General features: G+C 47.3%; 1 protein-coding gene across 4 annotated transcripts; it reads left to right on the top strand.

Annotated features, from left to right (window-relative positions):
• Positions 1-3,182: 3,182 nt before the first annotated feature.
• On the top strand, positions 3,183-25,237 carry NAPG (NSF attachment protein gamma). Of its 4 annotated transcripts, none has more exons than XM_074352414.1 (12): positions 3,183-3,301; positions 8,588-8,655; positions 11,149-11,233; positions 11,921-11,938; positions 12,575-12,605; positions 17,262-17,371; positions 17,480-17,546; positions 17,814-17,884; positions 18,861-18,939; positions 22,335-22,414; positions 22,856-22,985; positions 23,306-23,577. In XM_074352414.1, exons 5-12 carry the CDS (start codon positions 12,594-12,596, stop codon positions 23,441-23,443), a joined length of 687 nt encoding a protein of 228 aa, XP_074208515.1. In that variant the 5' UTR covers positions 3,183-3,301; positions 8,588-8,655; positions 11,149-11,233; positions 11,921-11,938; positions 12,575-12,593; the 3' UTR covers positions 23,444-23,577. The 4 variants fall into 4 exon arrangements, with proteins under 4 accessions (XP_074208515.1, XP_074208513.1, XP_074208512.1 ...); XM_074352411.1 differs by lacking the exon at positions 3,183-3,301 and adding an exon at positions 5,503-5,755; XM_074352413.1 differs by lacking the exon at positions 3,183-3,301 and adding an exon at positions 5,869-5,985.
• Positions 25,238-25,548: the final 311 nt, after the last annotated feature.

Here is a 25,548-nt window from a genome sequence, read left to right as displayed (position 1 = left end):
TGCCTCATAATTGGAGAAACTGCGTATCAGACAATTATCATGGTAAGTGATTTTTTAAATGTAATAATGTTTCCAGTACTCTATTATGAATATGGATGTAAAACTGTATGCTATTAAAATTTTATGATTCGTTTGCTAGTGTATCAGCGAGGCTACAGTGATGCAATCACGTAGATTACACTAGGCAACCGTAAAGTATCGGTAGTTCACACTTGCAAATAAACCTGAATTTCTTTTTCACGTTATCTTTTAATCTCTGACGTCTAAGTGTTAGTAGTACATAAAACATCTGCAGTGTTTTGTATCATATGAGACAGTATTGACATAGGTACTGACAGACGGTTCATCTTGTCGGCAGGCTGTGCAAACTTAGGGTGTCAGTCAACACAGCACAGCGTGGTAAACGCATGTCCTCTCCCTTGTGCTTTTCCTTTTTTTTTTATTGAGGTGGAGTTAGTTTACAGTGTTGTGTCAGTTTCTGGTGTGCAGCAGTGTCATACATGCATATACATACATTCATTTTCATATTCTTTTTCACCATAAGCTACTACAAGATATTGAATGTATTTCCCTGTGTCCTTTGTGATTTTCCTAATAACATTTTCTTTTCTCTAGCTCACTTTGCTGTTAAGAATATAGTATGTAATACACATAATGTACAAAATACGTGTTAATCAACTGTTCGTGTTATTGGTAAGGCCTCTAGTCAACAGTGAGTTATCAGTAGTTAAGTTTTGGGGGAGTCAGTATCATATGTGGATTTTTAATTCCCCAGGGTGTTGGCATCCCAACCCCTACCTTGCTCAAAGGTCAACTGGACTACAAAAAAGAGATGGTTTTTCAGGCCATTTCAGTTCCTCGAGTACGGATTTTGGAGTCAGTTGGTCCTGGGTTCCCGTTGATTGGCTGTATGACCTCTGGCAAGTTTCTTAGCTTCTCTAAGCCTCAGTCTCCTCATATGTGTTTGGTCAGCAAGCAGGGGGAGTTGCCATCAATCAGCATGGGTGAATGAAGGAGGAGCAGGTCTGGGGAGCACAAGGAGTTCAGATTTCGACAGGTTCTATGTGAATCTTCAGACTTCTGAGTGCACACCAGACACACGAATCTGCAGAAGTAATTCTGCATCTTAATCTCATAGAGATTCGGGATGATTTTTTTTATCAGTGGATTCATTAATACCAAAAAAATACAGATCATAATGGTTTCTATCAACTTTATCCCAAAAGCCAAGGATAATTTTCTAAAATCCTATTCTAAGGAGAGGAACCCATCAAAGTATAATAGTATTTGCTCTAAAAGTTTATTTGTAAGTTTCGGTTTTTTTGCAGCTCAGAATATAATTTCCCAGAGAAATGATTTTATGACTCATGGTTAAACTCTTGGACCAAGTCTCAGACGTGTGTCTAACCTGCAAGGTGGCAGTATACTTAGGGGGAGGAAGTAAGCGCTAACACTGCCACAGCACTGAGAACTCAACAAAATGCGCAACTTAATGATACAGGAGCTTCTCTGTTTCCCCATTTGTGATTTGTGGGTTGAAATAGCCAGCGTTCATCAACCCAATTCTCTCCCCAGGCAGTGACAAAGATGCTTCATTTCACTGAGCATCAGCTGAGGGATGTGGGTCCAGAAATCTTGCTTCCAGCCACAGACCAGACAGGGGTGGGGAGGGGGCAGGTTTGGGATTCCAAGGAGCCTGGGGACCCTGAGAACTCTCCCAGGCTGCAGCCCAGCATTGGAGAGTGATTTGGGGGAGCAAGCAAATGTTAAGCCTTTGATGCAAATCACTTTCCTTGCATCCAAAACAAGTAGAACCCTTGGGGATGTACATTTTTATGAAGGCAGGATACAGAAAGGGAATTTTTAGAATAAAAGGAAAGGATGGCCTCAGATGGGGTCACTTGGGCAGCAGGCAGCCTGGGGAGGGGGGACAGTAAGTGTCTGAAGGGGCCCAGAGTGGAGGTGAGGCCAGCTTGGAAGAAGGGGAGGAGGCAGGAGGTGGGTTGAAGGCACAGAAACAACCTTGGCTGAGGTTCTGGTAGCGGCTGCAGTGACAGCAAGAATTACTTTCTTGTCTTGGGTCTCCAGGGCTCGAAGTTCGCCATCAGGTCTGGTTTGAAGAGCTACACGCTTCCTCATTTGGCCCAAGTTTTCCATTCCCACCCAAGCTGGCTTCTCAGTATAAACAGAGTGCCCCCACTCAGTCTTCCTGAAGGAGGGAAGGGGCGGGAAGAAGCTGGGGTGTTGTCACCCCGTTACTGTCCCCATCTCCCTCCTCTTGCCCCTCTTCCTGGGAATGTGAGTTACCCCATGCTCACACACCTCCTCGTCACAGGTCTTTGGGACCTCAACCCTCAAACGCCAGGGGGCTGGCGTGGCTTTTTTTTTTTTCTTTCTCTTTTTCATTCTTTCTGTGTTGATGCTTGCTTTTGTGTGTGGGGCAGGACTGGTATTTGTGTTCCCTGGTAGAGCTCACGTCCTGTGAGGGCGGGCATTGGGTCCTGACAGGGCTCTGAACAGAATGGGGAAGAACAGAACTGACCCCATCCTGCACCTGTTTCTTTTACTCTAACCCCTTGGATTCTGTTGCTTTTGCTACAAGTTGATCATTAAAGGGAGGTTGCCTGTAAGCTTAAGTGACATATAGTGGCCCAGCCCCTGGGAACCCTGACTCCCAGGTATAAGCATTAAGCTAAAACACCTTTTACAGCTCCCGGGAAACATCCTGACCAGGCCCACCTGTGAGTGGCTGCGGGCGGGAAGGAAGACACGAGCTGGAGGCTGACGGGAACCAGGTTTGACTCTGCTCCCTCCGCTTTCAGTATCAAAGAAGCCTGAATTCTAACTCGAGGAAGATGGTTCTTTGGGACACCAGCCCATCTTCTCAGTCTGCTGGCTTTTTGAATTAAGTTGCTATTCCTGGCCCCACCACCTCATCTCTCTATTCACTGGCCTGCCGTGTGGGGAGCAGAACGAGCTTGGACTCAGTAACAAGAACACACTACACCAAACTACAGCACCTTGGCATCCTGAAGATTTTAAGCCAAAGGAATGTGAGAAGCAGCAGGTGCAGGAAGGACACTCTGGCTTCTCCCTTCTCTCCTGAAGCAGCGCGTGAGACCCACAGCGAGGAGAAGGTTCTCCACCCGCTTAGCATCCGTGGCTGGGTCTGAACGTGAAGCCGACAAACAGAGCAGGAGAAAAGCGTGCAGGTTCATGGCTGGCACGGGAACCTCGTAAGGAAACCCAGACTGGAGGAACAGACTGTGGACTTTTCCGTGGGATTCCGTGGACATCACAGGTGAGGACACTCGGGCCACGGCAGGGTGATGGGAGGCCTCGTGCCTGGGTGGTAACTACACCACCAGGTGAGACGAGGGCAGGAGGGCGGACGGGGCAGACCAAGGCCGGTTCACCCAGACACCACAGGAAAGGTGGGTATTTGGGAAGAGACGCAGGTAGATTGGTAGATGGGATGGTGAGGACAAATGGAAGGTCTCTTCTAATTACTATATATATAAATTTTTTAATTAAACAGGAAGTAAGAGTTGGCACGCAGGTGGGCAGGGAGATTGTGCTGGAGTTTTGAGGAGAAGAAGGGTGTGAACAGCCATCCTGGTGAATGGGGACTGGGCCAGGGAAGGCACAATGGCTCAGCCGTGCAGAGGCCCCTCTGATCTCTGTGAGCATCAGTTTGAGTAATAGGCCACGGTAGCGGCTGTGCTTTTCTCCAGCTGTGTTCACTTGCTCAGAGCTGTTCCAGAGTCAGCGGAGAGTCGGGGGTTTTCCAGACAAGGAGAAAGGAGGGACAGGGGCCAAGGAGTGTTATCACGTCCAAACTCGTTCTGCTCACCTCATGACAGGCCAGTAAATCAGGAGATGAGGTGCTGGGGCAGGAATAACGCTTTTATTCAGAAAGCCAGCAGACTGAGAAGATGGCAGACTGATGTCCTTGAAAACCATCTTACCAAGTCAGAATTTAGGCTCCTCTTACACTAAAAAGGGGAGGGGGGTGTGGTTAATTGTTGGAGGCCTCTTGGTGTCGGAATCCTTTGTTCTTTTTTTTTTAATTGAAGTACAGTTACAATGTGTCAATTTCTAGTGTACAGCACAATGTCCCAGTCATTCATATATATACATATATTCATTTTCATGTTTTTTCATTAAAGGTTATTACAAGATATTGAATATAGTTCCCTCTGCCCTACAGAAGAAGTTTGTGTTTTTTAGTGTATTTTTATATATCTCAAACTCCCAAATTTATCCTTTCCCACCCCCTTTCCCAGGTAACCATAAGATTGTTTACTATGTCTGCCAGTCTGTGTCTGCCAGTCTGTTTCTGTTTTGTAGATGAGTTCATTAGTGTCCTCTCTTTTTCTTTTTTTTAGGTTCCGCATATGAGTGATATCATGTGGTATTTTTCTTTTCTCTTTCTGGCTCACTTCACTTAGAATGATTTCTAGGTCCATCCATGTTGCTGCAAATGGCATGATTTTATTCTTTTTTATGGCTGAATAGTGGAATCCTTTGTTCTTGCAGCTGTCCTCGTAGGTCAGGTCATGGTGTCCCTGTAAACCTCCAACAAGACAAATGTTATTCTCTGTTCTGCAACTGTTACACCCTAAAACGTCAGAGACTTGAGAAGGGGCTCTCCTGTACACTTCAGGCTACAAAGTGCAGAGCCCGCGTGACTCAGCCCAGAAAACAGCACAGTCAGAGCCAAAGGATCAGAGGTATTATGGAGTCAGGTTTGTTCTTCCTCCTACAGGAGGCTGAGGGTGTGTGCAAAACAGTAGCTAGAATGACGGAACACGGAAGGTACGCTGAGAAGGAGGGCCGTGAACAGGAACAGAGGGTCAGGGAAAGGTGGGAGTTCCGCAGAGGGTGAAGAACGATCCTCGGGAAGGGGCGCCGGGCGGACAGCAGCGGGTAAGGCGGCTGCTTGAAACTGACGCGTGGGGCACGGCTACTAGCACTTAGTAACCAGAGATAGTAAGGGGGAGGGTGTGACCCCGGGACGGGTGGCCCAGCTGGCCGGGCTGGGGAGGGGGCTGCGAAGGCACTGCAGGAACCGCCTTGTGGATGCTGAGACCGTGAGTCGAGCAACTGTGCTACTGGCCGTTATTTCTGCCGGACCTTTGCAGGCGAGCCCAACCCCCTGCACTTCCCTCAGAGCGCTCACCACTTTGTATCGGTCAGCGATTATCTGACAGTGACCCGGACGGACAGCACTGTTTGTTCACTGACTGACTGACTGACGGCGCTCAGATGCAAGAATAAATGAACCCGCGCTGTTCCGGCCACGGATCACAGCGCTGACAGGGAGGCGGGAAAGCGAGGCTCCACCGGGGTGGGGCTTTCGGCCCGTCGGACTCCCGGCCGATTTGCTGCTGGTTAGAATAGTGCCAGACACTAAATAAATATTAAACAAATCTGTGCTCAATGAACGCACCACCTCCAGTACCCACTGCGCCTGCGCCGGGCGCCGCGCGCGTGCAGCGAGTCTGGCGCTCTCCGCCTGCGCAGCCTCTGCCCACGCGGCGCCGGCGCAGCGCCCGGTCCCGCTTCGCCACACAAGGTTTGAGCCCTGCGAGCCTCGGTGGCTCGGCGGCGGCGGCGGCGCCGTCCCGGCCTCCTCGTCGGCATCCCCCCGCCCACTCGCGGGCTCTCGGCTTCCACGTCAGGGGCGCGCCACGGAGATGGCGGCTCAGAAGATAAACGAGGGGCTCGAGCACCTCGCCAAAGCCGAGAAATAGTGAGTGAGAGGCCCAGCGAGGGCCTGGGCGGGCGCCGGGGCCGGGATCCTCAGGGCCGGGCCTGACTCAGCACCGGGTGGGGGCGCGGGGGCGGGGCGGGGCCGGGAGGACGGGGCCGCCGCGCCCCGGAAGCGCTGCCGTTGTCCGCCGGAAGTCGTAGCGCCTCGGGCCTCGGGGGGCGTCGCGGCTTCCACGGACCGGGGTCTCCAAGGCCGCTCTGCAGCCGCAGGTGCGTGGTGGGGGGGGCGGGCGGCGTCCGGGGCCAGTAGCCCGTCTCCTTCCCGTCTCCTTGTGGGAGCCGGAGCTGCCCGGGGTGGGGGCGCGGGGCTGCAGGTTCGCCCTGAGGGTCCTCAGCCGTGGGCACCCGGCTTGTCCTGCTGCTCCGGCCCTTCCACGTCTGGCCCCCTCAGTTCACGGCTTCCTCCGACTCTCGCTCGCCAGCCGCAGGTGCTGGGAAGGCCGCCTGGCGCTGCGTTAGTTAGGTGGTGCCGCACCTGCGGTCGGCAGAGGCTCTGGTTTTCGCGGGAGGCAGCGGGGCCGCGTTTCCGTGTTTGCGCCTCGGGACCGCAGGGCACAGGGAGGTAAGGACGGTAATACAGCTGTGTTTAGCCTGGGGAAAATGTAGGAAGATTTCCCATAGGGGATTTCTGAGCAGGGCTTGGAAGTAAGAAATGTTGAGACGGAGGGGGAGTCTGCGCTCGGGATGAAGTGTGTGCGGGGCCCAGGGACCGCACTGTGGTTGCGGAGCTGCGGGCTGCGTGCGAGCGGAGAAGAGTGGGGCGGACCTTAGGTTTTCTAGAGGTGAGTAGCCAGTGGGACGTGGCTGGGGTTACTTTCGACAGGAGAAAGGTGGCAACATGGAGAATGGACTGGGGGGAGAGGAGAGTGGTAAGTTGGGCATAGTCCGTAAGCATTCATTTAGCAAGTGGTCGCTGTGCGTACCAGCCACTGGGGATACAGGGGTAACCAAAGTGGTTCCTTCCTCAAGAGCTTAGCGTTCAGAGGAGGGCGGACAGGTAAACGGACGAGCGAAAATACAGTAGGAAATACTGTAATAGATGTCTACAGTGGTTTCAGAGGAGATAGAATGTAAGGAAAAGGTAGTATCACCAGGGCGGGGAGGGTGGAGGAGGGGGCACAGCCAGAAGGCGACTTTCCCCTGACTGCTTAGGCGGCTGTCGTGATGGGAGCCCGGAGGAGAGTAACGATGGAAGGGCAGGCCCGAGCGACTGGTTGGAATTGACAAACTTCAGTGACTTGACTGGGTGTGGAGGGAAGGGGCAACTCCCAGGTTTCTAACTTGGGAGATGGAGTGGAGGATAGAGGAAGTGGGCAGGTGGGTAGGACTGGGGCAGGGAGATGTTGGATTAGGGCTTGAATGTGATACTTGAAGTACTTCGAGACAAGAGTTGTCAGTAGCTGGCAGGAAGAATAGGCCAGGGGTTTGAGAGAAGCCTTGGTTTTTCTAAGAATAAGGTTCAGTATTGCCAAGTAGTCTTGTGGTTGTAATTGATCCCCTCACGCAGGTTGGTCCTATGGAAATTGATTAATCAAACTGTTGGCCTCAGCAGAATTTCCTTACTGAGTCTTGATGAAAACAGTCGAAAGCATTAACAGGTAGAGCCCATTAAACCTTAATTAACCAGGTGTCTTCTCTCTCCCTAACTAAAGGTGCTTGGCTGACTAGGGGTGATTTGCTGTATTTAAAACTTCTAGCTCTTTCCACATGTAGCACATAATGCAAGCAGATGATTGTATCTTGGTTTTGGTGGGATGTAAAAATATTTTAAGATACAGAATATAATGAGTGCTTTGGGGTAGGGGTGGAGGATTAGAATTTTGCTGTTTACAACACTTGCTCCATTTTGTGGATTAGAGTAGACAGGCTGCAATTGAAAGATTTTAGTTTTCTGAGCAATGATGTTCTTAGTAAGCTTGAAAATTGTTTATAAATCTAAATTTTAAAACAGTATTACACAAACGTTAAAATAAATTTAATTGGCGAAAAAGTTCAAAGGAACAAAATGAAATGTACTTCTGCGGGCTCTTGGAGCCTCCCCTCTCACTGTTATGGTGCTCCCCTGATTCCTTTGAAGCTAATGGTGTCATATGTCAGCAGGCTGTCTCTAACTGAATTGAAATTTAGAGTTTAAGGTGGTGTTGACTTACCAATTCTTATGCACACTCAGATTTGACAGTCACTGGGTTAAACTGTAAGTCTGAAGTTATTTTAAAATTTAAAAAAGTATTGCAGAAAGGTCAAGTAAGAGAAGAAGTCAGGGTTGATCGTCCTTTGGTGTGGCATCTGAGATGCCAAGTGACCCTGGAGGGCAGCTTCTGTCTCTCTAACTTCCTTGCCTTTCTGGTTGTCCTTCCTGATCACTGGTGGCTAGTTGCAGCCTTATTGCCGACCCCCTCTGTCCCTCTGAATGTCTGCGTTGTGTAGTCTTTCAGGGCTTGTTACACTCCAGATTGCTGCTGCCACCCCAGAGTTTCTGGTTCAGTAGGGCTGGGATGGGGCTCAACAATTTCTACATTCCGGCACACTTGCAGGAAATGTGTGCTGCTGCTAGGCTGGGGGCCATGCAGAAGAATGCCCACTCTGTGTGGATGCTACTCTGACATTTCAAAAGGGAGTCACCACGTCCATGACGGTGGGAGGGAACGTGGTGAGGCTGTGTGTGATTATCAGTGAGTTTGGACGGAGGTGGGGACTTTGTACCTGATGGCCCCCTCCCCCCTTTTTAATGACTTGTGGGGTCCTTATAAGCAGGGTTCTGACTTATAAATGTGGTTGGTAACTCCTGTTAAATGTGTTCCTTTCATTTTAGCCTGAAAACTGGTTTTCTGAAATGGAAGCCGGATTATGACAGTGCTGCTTCTGAATATGGAAAAGCAGGTGCGTGTGGCTGTGGCCCGTCCCGCAGATGTCTTGAGCTGGGCTGATAATGTCATCTCGGCGTAATTCTTAGTCTTAATGCTTCCTATAGCAGCGTTTTAATCGTTAAGAAAACCAAAACAAAACCCAAAGGGCCAAAACCCTTGCGTTTTTCCATGTGTTGTTTTATGATGTGTTACGTTGTCACCTCTCCCAGGACAGCAGAGACGGGTAGGCTTGGCGGCCACCGCTGTCGGCTTTTAACGTCGTTTGTGTGTTTCTGAACTTCACTCAGTTCATACGACTTTAGGGAGTTTTGTCGTATTTTTCTACTGCCTATTATTGAATAAAGATTTTCTCAATGTGTTACAATATGCAGGCTGTGTCCTCAACCGGTCACCTGCCGTGCGTGGCTCTGCTCCTGACGACCTTCCCTTCCAGATGTGCTGATAAATGTTCATGAAGCGTTAAGCTATATGCCTGTTTTAATAAATGTACCTGCATGCAAGATAAAAATGATTTGAAATTTCCAACAGGAATGGGATTCATTAAAAATTCAGCATTTTTAGTTATGGAATGATAGCTTTCAGAGCCTATCCGTGATTATCTTGGATATAAAGCATAATGCAATTTTGAAGTGCGCTGGACACACGTTACTGTGTGTTTCAGCGGTAGCCCCGAGCACATCTGTTAGCCTCGCATAGAGATCACCTGGGAAATGTGCTTTTGGCAAACTTTAGTTTTAGTATATCACCACGAAAAAAGAAATCGGGTAAATTGAAACTAATCATAATATAGGATGTATTTTCCAGATAGTAAAAGAAATGATAGCAAATTAATCTTTAGCTCTTTTATTTAAATCCTAGGTAAATTCTCTCTGTTGGCATCATGCAAGTTACTATATCGTATTTAGAAGGAATATCATTACAAGTTCAAATTTTATGTGGATTTTATGGACACCCTTGTATAAGAACACTTTTAATTGGAGGGCATAACACTGTGCAGGTCTCCACGAGAGAAATTTAACACAGAACTGTTTTATGCATCTGAAACTGAGCTGTTTTCAGAAATAAATATTTCAGGTCAAATTTTCCCATTAAAGCATGATTCATTTAGTTTCTTTAAAGGGTTATACAAGGTAACATTTCATCAGTAGAATTAAATTTTTTCAAAAAGCAAAATGTGGAAATTCAGGAATGAAAATAGTTTCAGTCGTTTATTTTCAACATTTTATTAAAGAGAATTTTTTTAAACATTTTTTATTGATTTATAATCATTTTACAATGTTGTATCAAATTCCAGTGTACAGCACGATTTTTCAGTTATACATGAACATATATATATTCATTGTCACATTTTTTTCTCTGTGAGCTACCACAAGATCTTGTCCATATTTCCCTGTGCTCTACAGTGTAATCTTGTTTACCTATTCTACAATTTTGAACTCCCAGTCTATCTCTTCCCACCCTCCGCCCCCTTGGCAACCACAAGTTTGTATTCTATGTCTGTGAGTCTGTTTCTGTTTTGTATTTATGCTTTGTTTTTTTTTAGATTCCACGTATGAGTGATCTCATATGGTATTTTTCTTTCTCTTTCTGGCTTACTTCACTTAGAATGACATTCTCCAGGGACATCCATGTTGCTGCAAATGGCGTTATGTTGTCGGTTTTTATGGCTGAGTCGTATTCCGTTGTATAAATGTACCACATCTTCTTTATCCGGTCATCTGTTGATGGACATTTAGGCTGTTAAGAATTTTAAGAGTGTCTTTTTAACAAAAAATTTTTTAGGCAGTAACCTTTTTATTTATTTGTAAGCAACATTTTATAAGTCTATAAGATCATATTTTAAGGGCACTCCTAATTGTTTTTGCTCTTCTGATGACACTTCTACAACAGCGAGCAATATATTTTCGCTCTTTGAGCAGTGAGAGGTCTTTTTCACAGAACCCTAAATAGTGTAAAAGCTTTATTTATTAAAAAAAAACAAAACACTTATTTAGACGTTTATTTAAGGATTGTGCCAAAAGGAAGATTTATGATAAAAATATGAAGTGTGTTTACTGGTCTTTAGTTTCAAAATAGTTTAAAAGGTAGAATAAGCTGTAACTAAAGCACTGTTTGCATGTTAAATGTGAAACTGCAGTCAGGTACTGGTCTGTGACAGCCTGTTACTTGGGTGTAGTGGCTTGGCTGATGGGATCTTAGTGTCTCAAAGCTTAGATGCCCGTGTTAGGCTTGATTTTGAGTGGAAGTAGCACTGATTTATTGCCCATAGTCTATAATTTAAAAACTTCTGAAAATACTTTCAAGTTGTTGATAATCAAAAAAGTTGTAAGAAAATGGCTTATAAAAAAGTAGTATTTATAGTTTTATGAAACTTCCTAAGTATCTGATTAAAGTAAGCATCACCTGTATTTTCTGATATTTCATGCACCATGCAGATTTTGGTAATGATTCATTTGCCATTTTTTTTAATGGTGGAAATAAAGTCTTTTATTTTCCTCTATTTCAGCTGTTGCTTTTAAAAATGCCAAACAGTTTGAGCAAGCAAAAGACGCCTGCCTGAGAGAAGCTGCTGCCCATGAGAATAACAGGGCGTATCTTTTTCAGCCTTTATAAACTTTATAAATTGCCATAAATTTGCTGCATGTGGAGTACAGTGCTATTAAATTAGAAGCCAGTTAGAAAAAGGCTGCATTTTTAAAGTCTGAAGGTGCATTCATAGAGACTTGCTCATAAGGGCCACACTTCTATGCAGAGCTACGTTTGAGAGTTTGTGGATTTGCTTGGTGGTGGTTTTACTTGGGATGAAGTGAGGGAAATACAGGACAGGTGCTGAGAAATGAGAAGTGCACGGTGGGGAATGTACGAACGGCGATGGAAAAATCTTTAAAATAGTCTCTGTTATGTATTTGAAATAAAATTTTTAAGTAGTTCAAAACAGATTTTCCTAAAGTATTTTAAATCTTAACTAAAAAAAAGTTTATTTTATCTCACTTGCAGATTACAGTTATTAAAACCTTGTATTTTAGTAAAACTTCAGATTAACGTATAGTGGAAATAGCTTAAAAATCTACATAGTGTTTTGTCACTGTCTTTGTGAATTACGTGGTATTTAACAGACCTGAACAGGCCTTGAATGATGTCTTCTGTACCTGATGGGAGGGCTTGTCTTTTCAAATGAACTGGGGCAATGATTTGGTGAATGCTGTTTTTTAAATAGTAGATGTTTAGAAACTGATTTGCCTTTTTTCCTTAATTTTGACTTTGTTGCATCCATTCAGTCTTTTTCATGCTGCCAAGTAAGTAAATGTTCTCCACGTGTTCATGTATTTGTAGATGATTGATTTAAATGTTGCTCTTCTCCTATAGGTCAGTAAATTTTTCCTAAGTTATAAATTCATAAATAGCGAATTAATTTGTATTGACTAAAATAGTCATTTCCATTTGTTTCAGTCTTCACCCGAATCTTTAAAATAAAGTCACTCCTAACTAAGAAAGTCAGTGTTTAAGTTAAATTCAGCGTCGTGTTTTCAGGACTGCTTTGTTCAGTAACCTGTGGAAACCGAGTTTTACAGTCTCTTTTCTCCCTCCTTGGAGAGAAGCAGGAAGCTTTCTCCTGCTTTTGTGGAGAAAAACACTCGTTTCAAAACTTAGATTTAGGTTTGTCAGGTAGGAAGTCACTTGACCTTTCTGGGTTTTACTTAATTTTGTATATGCAAAATGAAATCCCTTTAACTTAGATGTCTGCTGTTCCCAAGGCAATGTTGCCCGCGGAAATAAAATGAAGAAAAATTATGTCGTGCGGTATTAAGAGACTAAAATAAATACATGCTGCCTGCGCCAGTTTCACCTCGTGTAACTGCTCGTACCTGCGGTAATTTTCCTCCTCCTCATGTCATCAGAATCTCATCCGAGAAATTACCTTCTCTCTGCAGAGCCTACGAGCAGGCCGGCATGATGCTGAAGGTCAGTGACGTGTCACAGCCCTTACGTGAGTACGTGGTGAGCCGCGGGGTGTGGGAGTGAACTTGTGCCGAGGTTGGGAAGTGTCCTTGCCGTGAGGCGAGAGGCGCTGAGGGTCCTCGTCCAGTGGTGCTGACTGGACCCCGGTGGTGCCTCCTGTGTGTCGTCAGGCGGGAGCTTTAAAGATGAAGCTTCAGAGAACACCTTGGCGGGAACTGGCAGGCCGATCCGAGCTTTGTGAGCAGGAGAGCGCGCCCCCTGGGGGCTCGCTGCTTTGGCACCGCTCAGGACGCGGTAGCGGGTGGACGCCGGCAGGTCGCTACTGCGCGTGGTCACAGAGTGAGCGTGGTTTATAAATGGCAGCCAGCTTTGAAGAGACTCTTGACTTCAGCTGTTGCTGTTGAACCCTGGTTCTTTTTGGCTAATGCTTCGGTAGACGTGCCCAAGCCGCTTTTCGTATTTCTGCTTCGGAAAAGCAGGTTGGGAGTTAGTATCCTGCTGTGGTGAGACAGCGTGCTCCTGGCTGACACCGACTCCCACTTTTGCCGTGGGGCAGCGGGGACGGAGCGTTTTCCTCGCCGTTTTTATGTGCCCTAATATGGTAAAAGCTATGTTTACAATTATGTATTACGAAGCTGGGTTTTAAGAACTTAGACTTTCGTAAAACTTCGGTTCGTTTTTAATTACTAAATTTACCATCTTAAATTACTGATTTTTTAAAAAATGAATACATGCTCATGTAGGACATTTAGAAATGCTGGAAGCATTAAAGACTGTTAGTAATAGCTGTTACCATGTTTAGTTTTTCCTTCTAGTTCTTTTCGGTACACGTACATTCTCCTGTATGTGTGGACACAGAAAACAGGTGGTGCTCTGCACACAGCTTTGTCTCTGACTGTTTGTTTACATTCAACTTCATGCACGTTTTCTAATGTCATTAGAAAAAATACTTTCATAATATAATATATAAAGAGCTTTAAGCTTTCATAGTCTTTGACCCAGGAATTCTAATTCTGTGAATCTGTCATAAATAAATAGTAAAGATTTATGCATAAGGATGTTTATTGCTGTGCTATTTAGGGAAAAAATGGCAATTATCTATAAATTTTTAATAATAGGAAAATGTTTAAGTAAGTTATGACACTTTACTGTAATACGGCCATTGTAATAAAGCTTTTCTGGCTGAAACGTGTAACTGAATTGATGTTTGATGATGCAAGTCAGGTTATTGACAGCAGTTCCTTAGCAGCTAGAATTTTTTTCATAGCCGAGGAAGCCAGGGGTCTGCCCTGACCCTCCCCCATCTCCCCTGAGGACGCTGAAGCTCCCGACTGGCTCTTGTGGTCCCGGGCACGTGTGCCTGTTGCTGGGGTGCACTGTCGCAATCTGGAACTGCCGGAACGCTCTGATACAATGCTTAACACGGCCTCAGTTTATTTTCTAACAGCTGTGCTAAAACTTGTCTTCATCAGAGATTGTTATTCAGACTTCATTTCCCTTTAATTTGAGGATTTGAAAGGCACTGCTTTGAAGGAGGGAAAAATAACCTAACAGATAAGGGAAAAGACAGAGGGAAATGCTTTCCGGGGCTCTCTTGTGTTTCCACTGAAGGCCTTTGGCTGGGCCTCGGCTGCACGTGGCGTCCTGAGCTCTTGCTCGTCGGGTAGTTCTGTGGGCTGACGCTTCCCAGCGAGGCTTGGGCAGTGATGGTTTGTAGATGGAGGCCCTGGGAAGACCCGGGCTTGGTGGGTGGACCTCTGGTTCTGACGTTCTGCAGCTGTTAGGATTTGACACCCTGTTCGCTTTGCAGATGTGACAAGGTGGCTGAGGCACACAGGCCACTGGGAGCAGGCAGTTTCACTTTCTTCTTGATGATTTCGCCACACAGAACACGGCGCAGGGTGGAGAGGAGTGTGACTTTGCAGCGGGCAGCCTGTCGCTTTGTGGAAGAGAGGCAGCACTGTGGTTGGGTCCCGCTTTTCCCACTCAGTCTTGGCCTGACGTGCAGCCGGGCCAGGAAATTGCTCGTTTCTAAGCCTGCGGTGCTCACGTCACCCTGCCCTCGGCCTTCGTTCGCCCCTGCGCCGAGTCTGAAGGGTGCTTGTGACCGTCCCCCAAATGCTCTGCAGGTTGTAGACTCTCAGTCATGTTTGTGAGAGCAGTGAACGTGAGAATTGGGGGGAAAACACTCCGTAACAGCCAGGGTGCCCCTCTGGACTGAAGTGAAGGAAGTGCCTGTGTTGGACGCACCTCCTCCCACCAGCTGCCCTCACCGCGGAGCCGAGGCTCCTGTGCCAGGACGGGCTTTCCCTGATGCTTGGGGATGTGTCACCATTCCGCGGGGGTTTGATAGCAGCTTTACTTTGTGTAGTAGCTTGAACCCTGTTTCGTTGTTAGTCTCAATGACTAAATAACAAAAAAAGGTATACTCAGAAGTCAGCAGCGACGAGACCAGCAAGCCTTCTGTCCTAGAGAAATTGTCAGCCTAGTGAAGGACTAAAGGGCAGATCTGACAGCAGCCCAGGGGAGGTCTGCGTGGAGGCGGCTCTGTGGTGCAGCATGTCTGCCTGAAGTAGGTCGTGCCTGTAAACTGTACAGCTTCTCAGTGGTTTTTTCTTTCGCTGTTTTTTTTTTCCCAAAGAGTATACTTCTTTTTATATATGTATACTTTAATTGAATTGTAGTCAGTTTACAATCTTGTGACAGTTTCTGGTGTACAGTGTAATGCTTCAATCATACAGGAACATACATATATTCATTTTTGTACTTTCTACCATAAGTTACTGGAAAATGTTGAATATAGCTCCCTGTGCTGTACACTATGAACATGTTCTTTATCTATTTTAATGTGTATTAGTTACTGTCTGCAGATCTGACTCCCCGTTTACCCCCTCCCACCCGCTCCCGCCCCTGATGTCCTGTCTGTTTTCTAAGTCTGCGAGTTGGTTTGTTTTGTCGGTGAGTCCCTTTGTCTTCTTTTTTTTTTTTTTTTTTTTTTTTTTTAAGATTCCACATATTTTTCTTTCTCTTTCTGACTTAATTCACTTAGAATGACATTCCCCAGGTCCACCCATGTTGCTACAAATGGCATTATTTTTTTTAACGTCAGAATGTTTTGCCTGTGTTTCCTTCTAAGAGGTCGGTAGCGTCTGGGCTCATGTGTAAGCCTTTGAGCCATTCCGAGTTTACGTTTGTGTGCGGAGTGAGGGAGTCCAGTTTTCCCAGCAGTATTTGCCGAAGAGACTGTCTTTTTGCTTCATTGTATGTTCTTGCCTCCTTGGTCAAAGATTACTCGACCAGAAGTTTGTGTGTGCATTTCTGGGCTCTGTACTCTGTTCCTTTGATTCGTATGTCTATTTTTGTACCAATACCATGCTGTGGTTTTTTTGTTTTGTCTTTTGGGTTTGTTTTAGTTGAGGTTCAGTCAGGTACAGTGTGTCAGGTTCTGGTGTACAGCACGGTGGCCCAGTCTCTCATACGTGTACGTGTGTTCGTTACCATAGTCCCCGTCACTAAAGGTTATTGTGAGATACTGAATACAGTTCCCTGAGCCACACGGGAGAAACTCGTTTTCTCCTGCAGTCTGTTTTGCTGTGTAGTGGCTACTGTTTGCAATTCTCAAACTTGGAAATTTGTCCCTTCCCACTCCTTCCTTTCCCTCGCAGCCGTAAGATTGCTCACCATGTCTGCCAGTCTGTTTCTGTTTTGCAGAGGGGTCGCAGTGTCCTCTTTTTTTTCTTTTCTTTTACCAGATTTTGTGAGAATCCTCCTGTATTTTGATGCTAGAGACACTGCCTGAGTCAGTAGGTGTCTGTGCGATTCAGTGGGTTTGTAGGTGTGATAATGTTGCGTTGAGTGGGAGAGGCGAGCTGTGAGTCTCTCTACTTTGACGTCTTGGTACTAGCTCCTTGGTACCAGGTCTTTTAAAGTGTTGATTTGGAGATGGGGACCACTGCATGCTGAGACTTGCTCACTAACAAGGCAGAGACACTCTATGTGGGCGTTTCTTTGAATAAGAGGGCTGCAGACTCAGATAGAGGTTCGTCACGGGGTGGCTGTAAGGAGGCAGCCTGGGTGTGTGGGCAGGAGGTCCCGGGAGAAGTGCGGCCCCTCCCGGAGGTGGCAGACCACTCCGGGGCCACCGCTGCGCTGCGCAGCGCAGCTCACCGGGGCCGTCAGAAGCGCGAGCCTGCTGGCCTGTAGCATTTGATGTTTCTGTAGTAGGAAGACATGCATAGTCTTTGTGAAACTGATTTTAAAATAGTGGATGGTTCAAGCAGGACACCCTTGGAGGCGAGACAGCCTGGGCTGCCTTTGTGTGGGCCTCATGCATGGTGGGGACTCACTAGTGTCCGGGAAGTGTAACTGCTTCAAGAGCAGGAAAGAGTACGTGCGGTGGTTTCTACCCTTTGTATAGTCCCCCTGACACTCTGTAACGTGACGCACCGAGGAAGCTGAGTGGGATGGCTTTGGTTTGCGGAGTGAAGCCGATGGGGACCCGCCCTGTAAGGCGTTTCTGCTTAAGTAGTTGCATCGTTGTGTCTTGTTGGGGGTCGGTCTTGTGCTTTCTTGAACTGGGGATAGTGGGGTTTCAGATTGTCAGCTCTGCATTTCTTAGTGGATGCATCTGTTGATCTGTGCTGTGCTCTTTGCCTGAAGGAGATGCAGAAACTCCCAGAGGCTGTGCAGCTGATCGAGAAGGCCAGCACGATGTACCTGGAGAACGGCACTCCGGACACGGCGGCCATGGCCCTGGAGCGCGCCGGGAAGTGAGTGTGCAGCGCTCGGGCCACGTGGGCGGCTGCTGGTTTCAACAGAATCCTTTGAAAACCAGTTTTCCATATCTCATGGGAGTCAAATTTCCTTGTCTAATCTAGGCTTATAGAAAACGTAGATCCGGAAAAGGCTGTCCAGTTGTATCAACAGACAGCAAACGTGTTTGAAGTAAGTTTATTTTTTCTTTCTGTGTACTTAGACTGTTAGATGCATAATACATAGGAAAACAGAAATGCAGTAAACATTGAAAACTTTTCTGTGCTCACAACTGAACTGCATTTTTCTATGAGTGAAATGGATTAGCAGCTTTGGTGTCCACTCCCCCCCCACCCCCGATGAAGTCCATTACTGTTTTTAATGAAGTGATTGTTGGGGAAAGAAAAAAGATCTGCTACATTAGAGCAGCCAACAGTCTCTGTTCTTGGATCCCTGCAGAATGAGGAGCGCTTGAGGCAGGCGGTTGAGTTACTAGGAAAGGCGTCCAGGCTGCTGGTCCGGGGACGCAGGTACGTGTCCCCTGCACCTTCAGTTCACATTCAGGGACTCGTACTTAATGGAGGGAGGGCCTGTTCATGTTTTTGGTGTCGCCTTGGGCTGCCTCTAGGAGACCTGGTGTCCAGGAGACAGCGTGGGAGACAGCGTGGAAGGGTCAGCTGCCGTTCTTGTGTGGGACCCCAGCCGTATCAGGGCTGCTCTTGCCGCTTCAGACCTGACGCAGCAGCGGGTGGAGAGCCGCTGTCCGGGTCTTTAGTTAACTTGGTTCAGTTGTGACGTCTCTCCAGGAGGAGTGTCTGTGCGTGTAAATGATGAGAGGCCCTGCATGCTCCCCCGAGTAGTGTCGTTAAACAGCACTTTTTATCCTTCACACGTACAACCCACAGCACAAATAGCTGGACCACAGGAACCTAGAGTCCTACTGGATTTTCCTTTTGTTTTTTGCTTCCCTTCACTTTAAGTTTAGTAAACTATCTCTGTTACTAATAAAATTATGAGCAGGAAAATGTGAGAGTAGATGGTAAAGGATGAATGTTGAGGGCACAGGTAAGTCTCTGCCCTCCTGCTGCCCTTCCTGGCCCTGGGAGCTGGTTGGGCTCATGGAGGCCCCAGGGAGCCTGTGAGGGTGAGGACAGAGTGGGAGGAGGGGCTCCTGAGGGGCCTGGTGGCCTTTCAGCAGAAGGAAAGAAGCCTTGTGATTGAGTCCAGGGCGGCCTCCCCAGCCCTTGTCACACACGCCCCCAGAGCAGTTTGTTGACTGTGACGCTCATCACGCTGACCCCGTATGAAGTGACCTGTCCTTAGGTCGCTCGCGCTGTCCTCTTGGTGTCCAGAAGGGCAGGTCAAACACCCAGGGGCAGCCGGGGTCCTGGGGGGGAGTGCTGGACCTCCTCTTTCTCTGAAACTTGTGGCGACAAGCACGTAACAGCAGTCAGCTCTCTGGGGGTCGTCGGGACCTGCCTCCCCTCACTCTCTCTCTGTCTTCAGGTTTGATGAGGCGGCGCTCTCTATTCAGAAAGAGAAGAATATTTATAAGGAAATTGAGAATTACCCAACTTGTTACAAGGTACGCTGTGAAAGTGTTTGCTTCTGGCTTTACGTTAGATCATTTTTCATATTGGTGTAGCTCTGCACCTAAGACAGGCTTCCAGGAAATGTCTGTGTAGTTTTTGAAATAACACATTATGGGCCTCTATTTTTGGCCAAGGGGGAGGAAACCCACTATAGCCTGTCCCTCCTGCTGAGCACCACCAGTGCAGAGGTCAGGGGCCGGGGCTCTGAACCGGGAGGGCAGCCAACGTGGAGCACGTGGAGAAGGGGTGGCTCAGGGCGGTTCCCGGTCCTCTCCCCGTGGGCTCTGGGTGCCCCATCTTTCTACCCAGAAGAGCTGGGGACAGAGGCCCGTATTTCCCTGTCCTTCCTCCCTGGGCTGCTCTGCGGGGGGCGTGTCCTGGAGCTGCAGTGGTGATGACGGTGTGGGCGGACAAATGCCAGTGAGACCCAGTCTGCTCAGCTAAGAGCAGGCGGGCAGATGGCCGGGTAACACCCCAGAAAGGGGCCCCGAGTGTGGGAGGTCCGTGACGTGCTGCCGTGCCGTCATCAGGAGTGAAGGCTCATGTTGCCCGGAGAGGCCCAGGTGGTGTTGGGGTCACCAGTCAGGACCTGAAGCTGCCGTCACCACTGCTCTGGGAGGCAGAGGTGAACACAGGTGAAATGGCCTGAAGGACTGATTTTTTCTTTTTTAAATGGAAATTATAAATGAACTAAATGAGAATTTTAGAACTGAAATAGTGTCTGAAATAAAATACTAGATGGGTGAATCTGAAAATGGAGATGGCAAAAGATTCATTGAACTTCAAGATAGATCACTGAAAGTCATCTGAAAAGTGGATGTGAAAAAGACTGAGAAGTACTTCATGAAGAGCTGTTTGTGGATAAGGTCTTGCCGGGCATGGCTATTGTGACGGGGGCTGCACTGGGTCTTAGGTGGCTCGGGGCAGTGCAGCCGTCTTGGTCACGTTGACCTCCCAGTCCCGGCGCACAAGGTGTCTTTCCATTTCTGTATCATCTTCAGTTCCCTTCATCAGTGTCTTACAGCTTTCAGAGTGCAGGTAACCTTGGCTAGGTTTACTCTAAGTATTTTGTTGTTTTTGATGCAAGGGAAATGTCTATGCCAGCTATAAAATTCTAGGTTTTTGTTTTTTAACGTTTTTTTTTTCAGTTTTACTAGGTAAAATTATTACAGCTTAACTGCATGGGTACATTATATTGCGTATTAATACATATGTAAATATACTGCACCTTTTTTGTTTACATCCGTGTACTGAAGATTGTTTCTAAGAACAGATTAGAGCTTCAGCTTTTTAAACTTACACAGTTATCAAAGGAATAAAGCCAACCGCAAGATAAGAACAGATTTTGGTAATCCAGTCATAAAGGATAGTCAGATGTGCTTACACATATTCAGGAAATCAGTCGTTATTTATAACGTAGAAAAGCAGTTCATTTGTGTCCTTTATTTTCTTGTTTTTTAAGATTCTACATATAAGTGATATCATGTGGCACTTTTTTTTTCCTTCCTGGCCCATTTCATTTGAAATGACGATCTTCAGGTCCATTGTGTTGCTGTAAATGGCATGATTTTACTCTTTTTTATGGCTGAGTAGTGTTCCATTGTGTATATGTGCCACATCTTTATCCAGTCTTCTGTTGATGGACATTTGGGTTATTTCCACGTCTTGGCTGTTGTAAATAGTGCTGCTGTGAACATTGGGGTGCAGGTGTCTTTTTGAGTTTTATTTTTCTCTGGATATATGATCAGGAGTGGGATTGCTGGATCACATGGTAAGTCTGTTTTGAGTTTTTTAAGGACCATCCAAACTGTCCTTCACAGTGGCTGCACCAGGCTGCACTCCCTTTTCCCCACAGCCTCTCCGGCACTTACCCTTCAGGGACCCTGGGGTGCCGGCCAACCTGACTGCTGTGAGGTGGAACCTGTTGTGGTTTTGATTTGCGTTTCTCTGATAATTAGGGATACTGAGCTTTTTTTCGTGTGTCTATTGGCCATTTGTATGTCTTTGGAGAATTCTTTGTTTAGGTCTTCTCCCCATGTTTGGTTTGGGTTATTTTTTTCTTATTAATTTGTATGAGCTGTTTATATATTTTGGAGATCAAGCCTTTGTCAGTTGAATCATTTGCAAATATTTTCTCCCATTCTGTAGGTTGTCTTTTAGTTTTGCTGATGGTTTCCTTAGCTGTGCAAAAGCTTTTAAGTTTAATTAGGTCCCATTTGTTTGTTTTTGCTTTTATTTCCATAAAATTCTGGTTTTTGAAGTGAAAAAGGGCTGCAAAATGACAAAATATTCTGTTTTTATGGGTGGGTTGTATTCCATTTCATGTATATGCTGCATCTTCTTTATCCATTCATCTATTGATGTGCATTTGGGACGCTTCCCCCTCTTGGCAGTTGTAAGTAGGGTAAGTTATTAGCAGGGTGTATGTATCTTTTTGAATTAATGTTTTTGTTTTTCTTGGATATATGCCCAAGAGTGGAATTGCTGGGCCGCATGGCGATTCTGTCTCTAAGTTATTGAGAAACCTCCATACTGTTTTACATCGTGGCTACGCCAGTGTACGTTCCCACCAAGAGTGTACAAGGTTCCCCTTTTCCCCACATCCTCGCCAGCACTTGATATTTGTGTTCTTTTTCACGATGGCCGTTCTGACAGGCGTCAGATGGTGTCTCACTGATTCTGATGTGCATTTCCCTGATACTAGTGATGTTGAGCAACTTTCCATGTCCCTGTTGGCCATCTGCATTTCCTCTTTTGGAAGAGTGTTCAGTTCTGCCCATATTTTAAATGGATTGGTTATTTGTTTTTTAATTGAAGTACAGTTGATTTTTTTAAACAAAAGATTGAGCAGTACTTCATGAAGAGCTCTTTTGCCGATGAGATCTTATCAGTTGTGTCTGGTTTCATTAACCCTTTTGTTGGCTTACAAATAGTATCGGTTCTGCTATGATGTATCCGGTCATTCATCTTCCTCCTCATCTCTCTCTGGGACCCGAAGTAGAGTTGTGGCCTCTCCCTTTTCAGGACTGAACCTAACATAGGGGTTCAGAAGAGCTGTTCTCTGTGACGTGGGGGTCGTGCTCTCTGCTCTGTTCCTCTAAGCGTGGTCCTCGGAGCGCGGGCCGGGAGCGCTGGGAACTGGTTAGGAGCTGCCGACTCCGGCTCCCCGGCCACCAGGTCTGCCCTCTTTCTGCAGGGCCCGGGCGGCTGTGTGCCCGGTGGGGCTTGAGATGTTCCTGGGTGTTCTCCCTGCGCCGTCCTGTGGAAGTTACTGCAGGATTCACAGATCTGTGTGTGTAAACCAAGACTGCAAATTCAGCTCCAGGTGTCAGGAAGTTGACTTTTCTGCACAGCCGTACACCTGACCCATGATGTCCTTTTGTTTTAGAAAACCATCGCCCAGGTCCTGGTCCACCTGCACAGGAACGACTACGTGGCCGCAGAGCGGTGTGTCCGGGAGAGCTACAGGTCAGGGCCCCGCCGCTCACTGCTTAGACAGGTGGTCCTGGCCCTGAGACCGCGAGTTTTAAATTTCAGAGCAATAGGAATGTGTGGCCACCATTTCAGCTTTTACGGCAGGATCTTTATGAGTCATATTTGGGCCTGTGTTTTCCTTCTCGGGGCCTCCATGGAAGTGCATGATGTGGGTGGTTCTGTGACATTTAGCTTTCCCAGTAAAAAAGAACAGGAAGGAAAGAAGGCCCCGGGTAGTATGTTACAGGAAGACCAGAATAAGGGGTCTTCTTGGTTAAAATGAGCAGCCTTAGTCTGGACCCCGACCATGCTGGCAGCTGTCCCGCGCCGCCACCCCTCCTCCCGTGACCATTTGAAAGGTCTCTAGCTGCTGTGAGACTCGGGCAGGGCTGGGCGGCCAGGGTCAGGCATAGATGGCTGTGTGCTTGTCCGCAGCATTCCTGGCTTCAACGGGAGCGAGGACTGTGCTGCCCTGGAGCAGCTCCTGGAGGGCTACGACCAGCAGGACCAAGACCAGGTGTGCGAGGTCTGCAGCTCGCCCCTCTTCAAGTACATGGACAACGACGTAAGTGCCCCCGGGGAGGAGGCTGCCAGGGAGACGGTTCTCCCTGGATGGAAAGGTCCTTCCTCTGTTACTCCTGATGCTCCTCCTCACAGGGGAGCTCCCTGGGGGTCATGGGGGGTTGGCTATGGGTGTCCCCCAACAGCATTTCCTCGTCTCCCACACCTCGCTCCCCGGCTCATGGCCAGGATCACATTGGGGTTCTTCCGTGTAGACAGTGGTGCGGGCTCACTCGGGGTTGAGAAGCAGGCCCTGCCTCCCAGGGCGCTCCTGCGACAGCCTGGGGCCCAGCCTAGACGTGTCTTGTGTATTGTCCTTGACAGTATGCGAAGCTGGGCCTGACCCTGGTGGTCCCAGGCGGCGGCGTCAAGAAGAAGGCGGCTGCCTCCCCCCAGCCCACGCCCGCCGGCGCCCCCGCGGCCGAGGAAGAGGAGGACGAGTACGCAGGGGGGCTGTGCTAGGGGGGGCTCCTGCCCGGCCCCGCTGCTCAGACACGCGGCTGCGTCCCTGGACCGCTTGCCGCGCCCCTGCCCCTGAGCATGGTTCTTCTTTCCCTGACAAGAGCTCTTGTAAGACACCAGCAGGGCTTAATGGAAGACGCTCTGTCGCACTTTAATACTGTCGATTTTAAAATCGGGAAACCAAACTCTAGACACGTTTGTTCTACACAAAAGGGACGGTAGTCACAGTTACCTCTTCTCTGGGGCTCCAGTAATTGACTGTTAGGGAAGTTTCTTTGCATTGAATTTAATAACGGCTGCTAAACGTGAAGTTTACCAGTTAAAGAACAATATTTTAAACATTTGCTCAAAGGGAAGTGCATCCTCCATGATATTAGCTGTGTTTAAATTATTAAATCTTCCGAGGTGAGATTGGGGCAGGAAGCTGTTTTGAGCCTCACAATATTATTTAGCCCAGTACCAGGTGCATTTAAAGTCTCCTCTTGTACATTTGAAAGCTTAGGAGGTAAGTGATGCTGCCTTCTGTAAATGTCTTCAGTTCTCCGAAATACGGGTAGTTTTTCACCTGAAAGACACACAGTGACTCTAAACCCACTGGGTTCTTGACGCAGTGAGAACCAGCCAGCACCTTCCTCGTGCATTCGAACAGCGCAGCGCACGCGTCCCGCTGACGGGGTGTACGTGCTGGGTGACGCTGGCTAGTCCGTCATTTCCCAGGCATTCCTTTCTGCCCTGTGTGCTTAGACCGCTCCCCCAGTCTCCTGAACACTGGCAGTGTGCATCCTGCAGGCAGATGCTGCCCGAGCGGCTTTCTGCTACCTTGGCGAGCTTGTAGTCGCTGGACTTCAGGTAGAGCATCACACGTGGTTTCAGCCACTCGGGGCCCCGTGGGAGTCAGGTAACATCCTTGTGAGGCAGCTGGATAGTGGGGTGGAAAGCCATCAAAGGTCTGATCCAAACCCTGAGCAGCGTGCTGTCTCCAGTTCCCCAGTAGGTCTGCGGACTGCAGTGCCCTCAGACGCTGGGGTAACCTGCATGGGTTCAGGGAAGCTGTATTTAGGCATTGGTGTTTAATGACACGTTCATATCTCGGAGATCTTGTCACTGCTCTGCCCTCCAGATCCAGCAGAAACTTCGGGAGTCTCTTTCTGATGTGCATTTGAGCTAATTAATAATCCATTTAAACAGACTTAGCAACACGTAGAAGACATTTTAGACCCTTTGTTTATAGACAATAATATTATCCATTACAGCCTTGAAAAAAGTTCTCTTTTCTTACATAGTAAACAAAAGTGAATGCGTGAGTCGGTTCCCCTGCAGGGGCAGGACAACTGAGCTGTCCGCACACAAGGCTGGGACAGAGCACTCTCCTGGCCCACAGCTCCTGCAGGGGTGGGACATGGGCACCCACCAACGCCAGGGCTGTTGTGTAGTGGCAAGGAGTGTTCGTTCCATAGCTGATGCGTTTCATTTCCACTCACGTCAGTCTTTATCCTGAGAGCGCAGAGCACACACATTCTCCAGAGCTCGTGTCGTCGCTTACCACAGTGGACTCCTGCATGAATGTGCTCAGAAGCTAGTAGTCAGTGCTCTGCTGTAAGTGCAGTCAGTCTGCAAAATATATTTAATATATTGAATTTGTATATATGCAGAGTGTGGTATCTGTGTATGGAAATCTGTGCTTTACTCCTGTTTTCTTTTCAGCTCTTTGAGTAGAATCTTAAACGTGTTAGAGAAATTATTGCTTCTATAGGAAGATAATTATGAAAATAAAATCTGAAACTGTAAGTATGATTATGCTTTCATTAATTTGTCTTTGCTTATTTCCTTTTTTTCTGAAGACACAGCCTCAATTATTTACCTGATTCCAGCTAATTAGACAAGAACATTATTTGTTCTCTCAGGCCGTACACTCTGCTCTCTGGGAGTCAGTCAGTACCTTTAGGAGTTGTATACCTTCGGGGGCTACTCTAAACCCTTGGAGCTTTCTGAGGTGCAGATCGTCCAGTTCCTGTAATACTGTTCTCTGGACCTGCTGAGGCAAGGATCTTCAGTACACCTTCCACGAGAGTAGTTCTTTCATTAAGTGAGGTAAAAATACATAG

This window comes from Camelus bactrianus, chromosome 24, assembly GCF_048773025.1.
Source record: "Camelus bactrianus isolate YW-2024 breed Bactrian camel chromosome 24, ASM4877302v1, whole genome shotgun sequence".
NCBI classification, from domain to species: domain Eukaryota; kingdom Metazoa; phylum Chordata; class Mammalia; order Artiodactyla; family Camelidae; genus Camelus; species Camelus bactrianus.
Note: the sequence above shows the minus strand (reverse complement) of the source record. Positions and strands in the feature narration are given on the sequence as shown.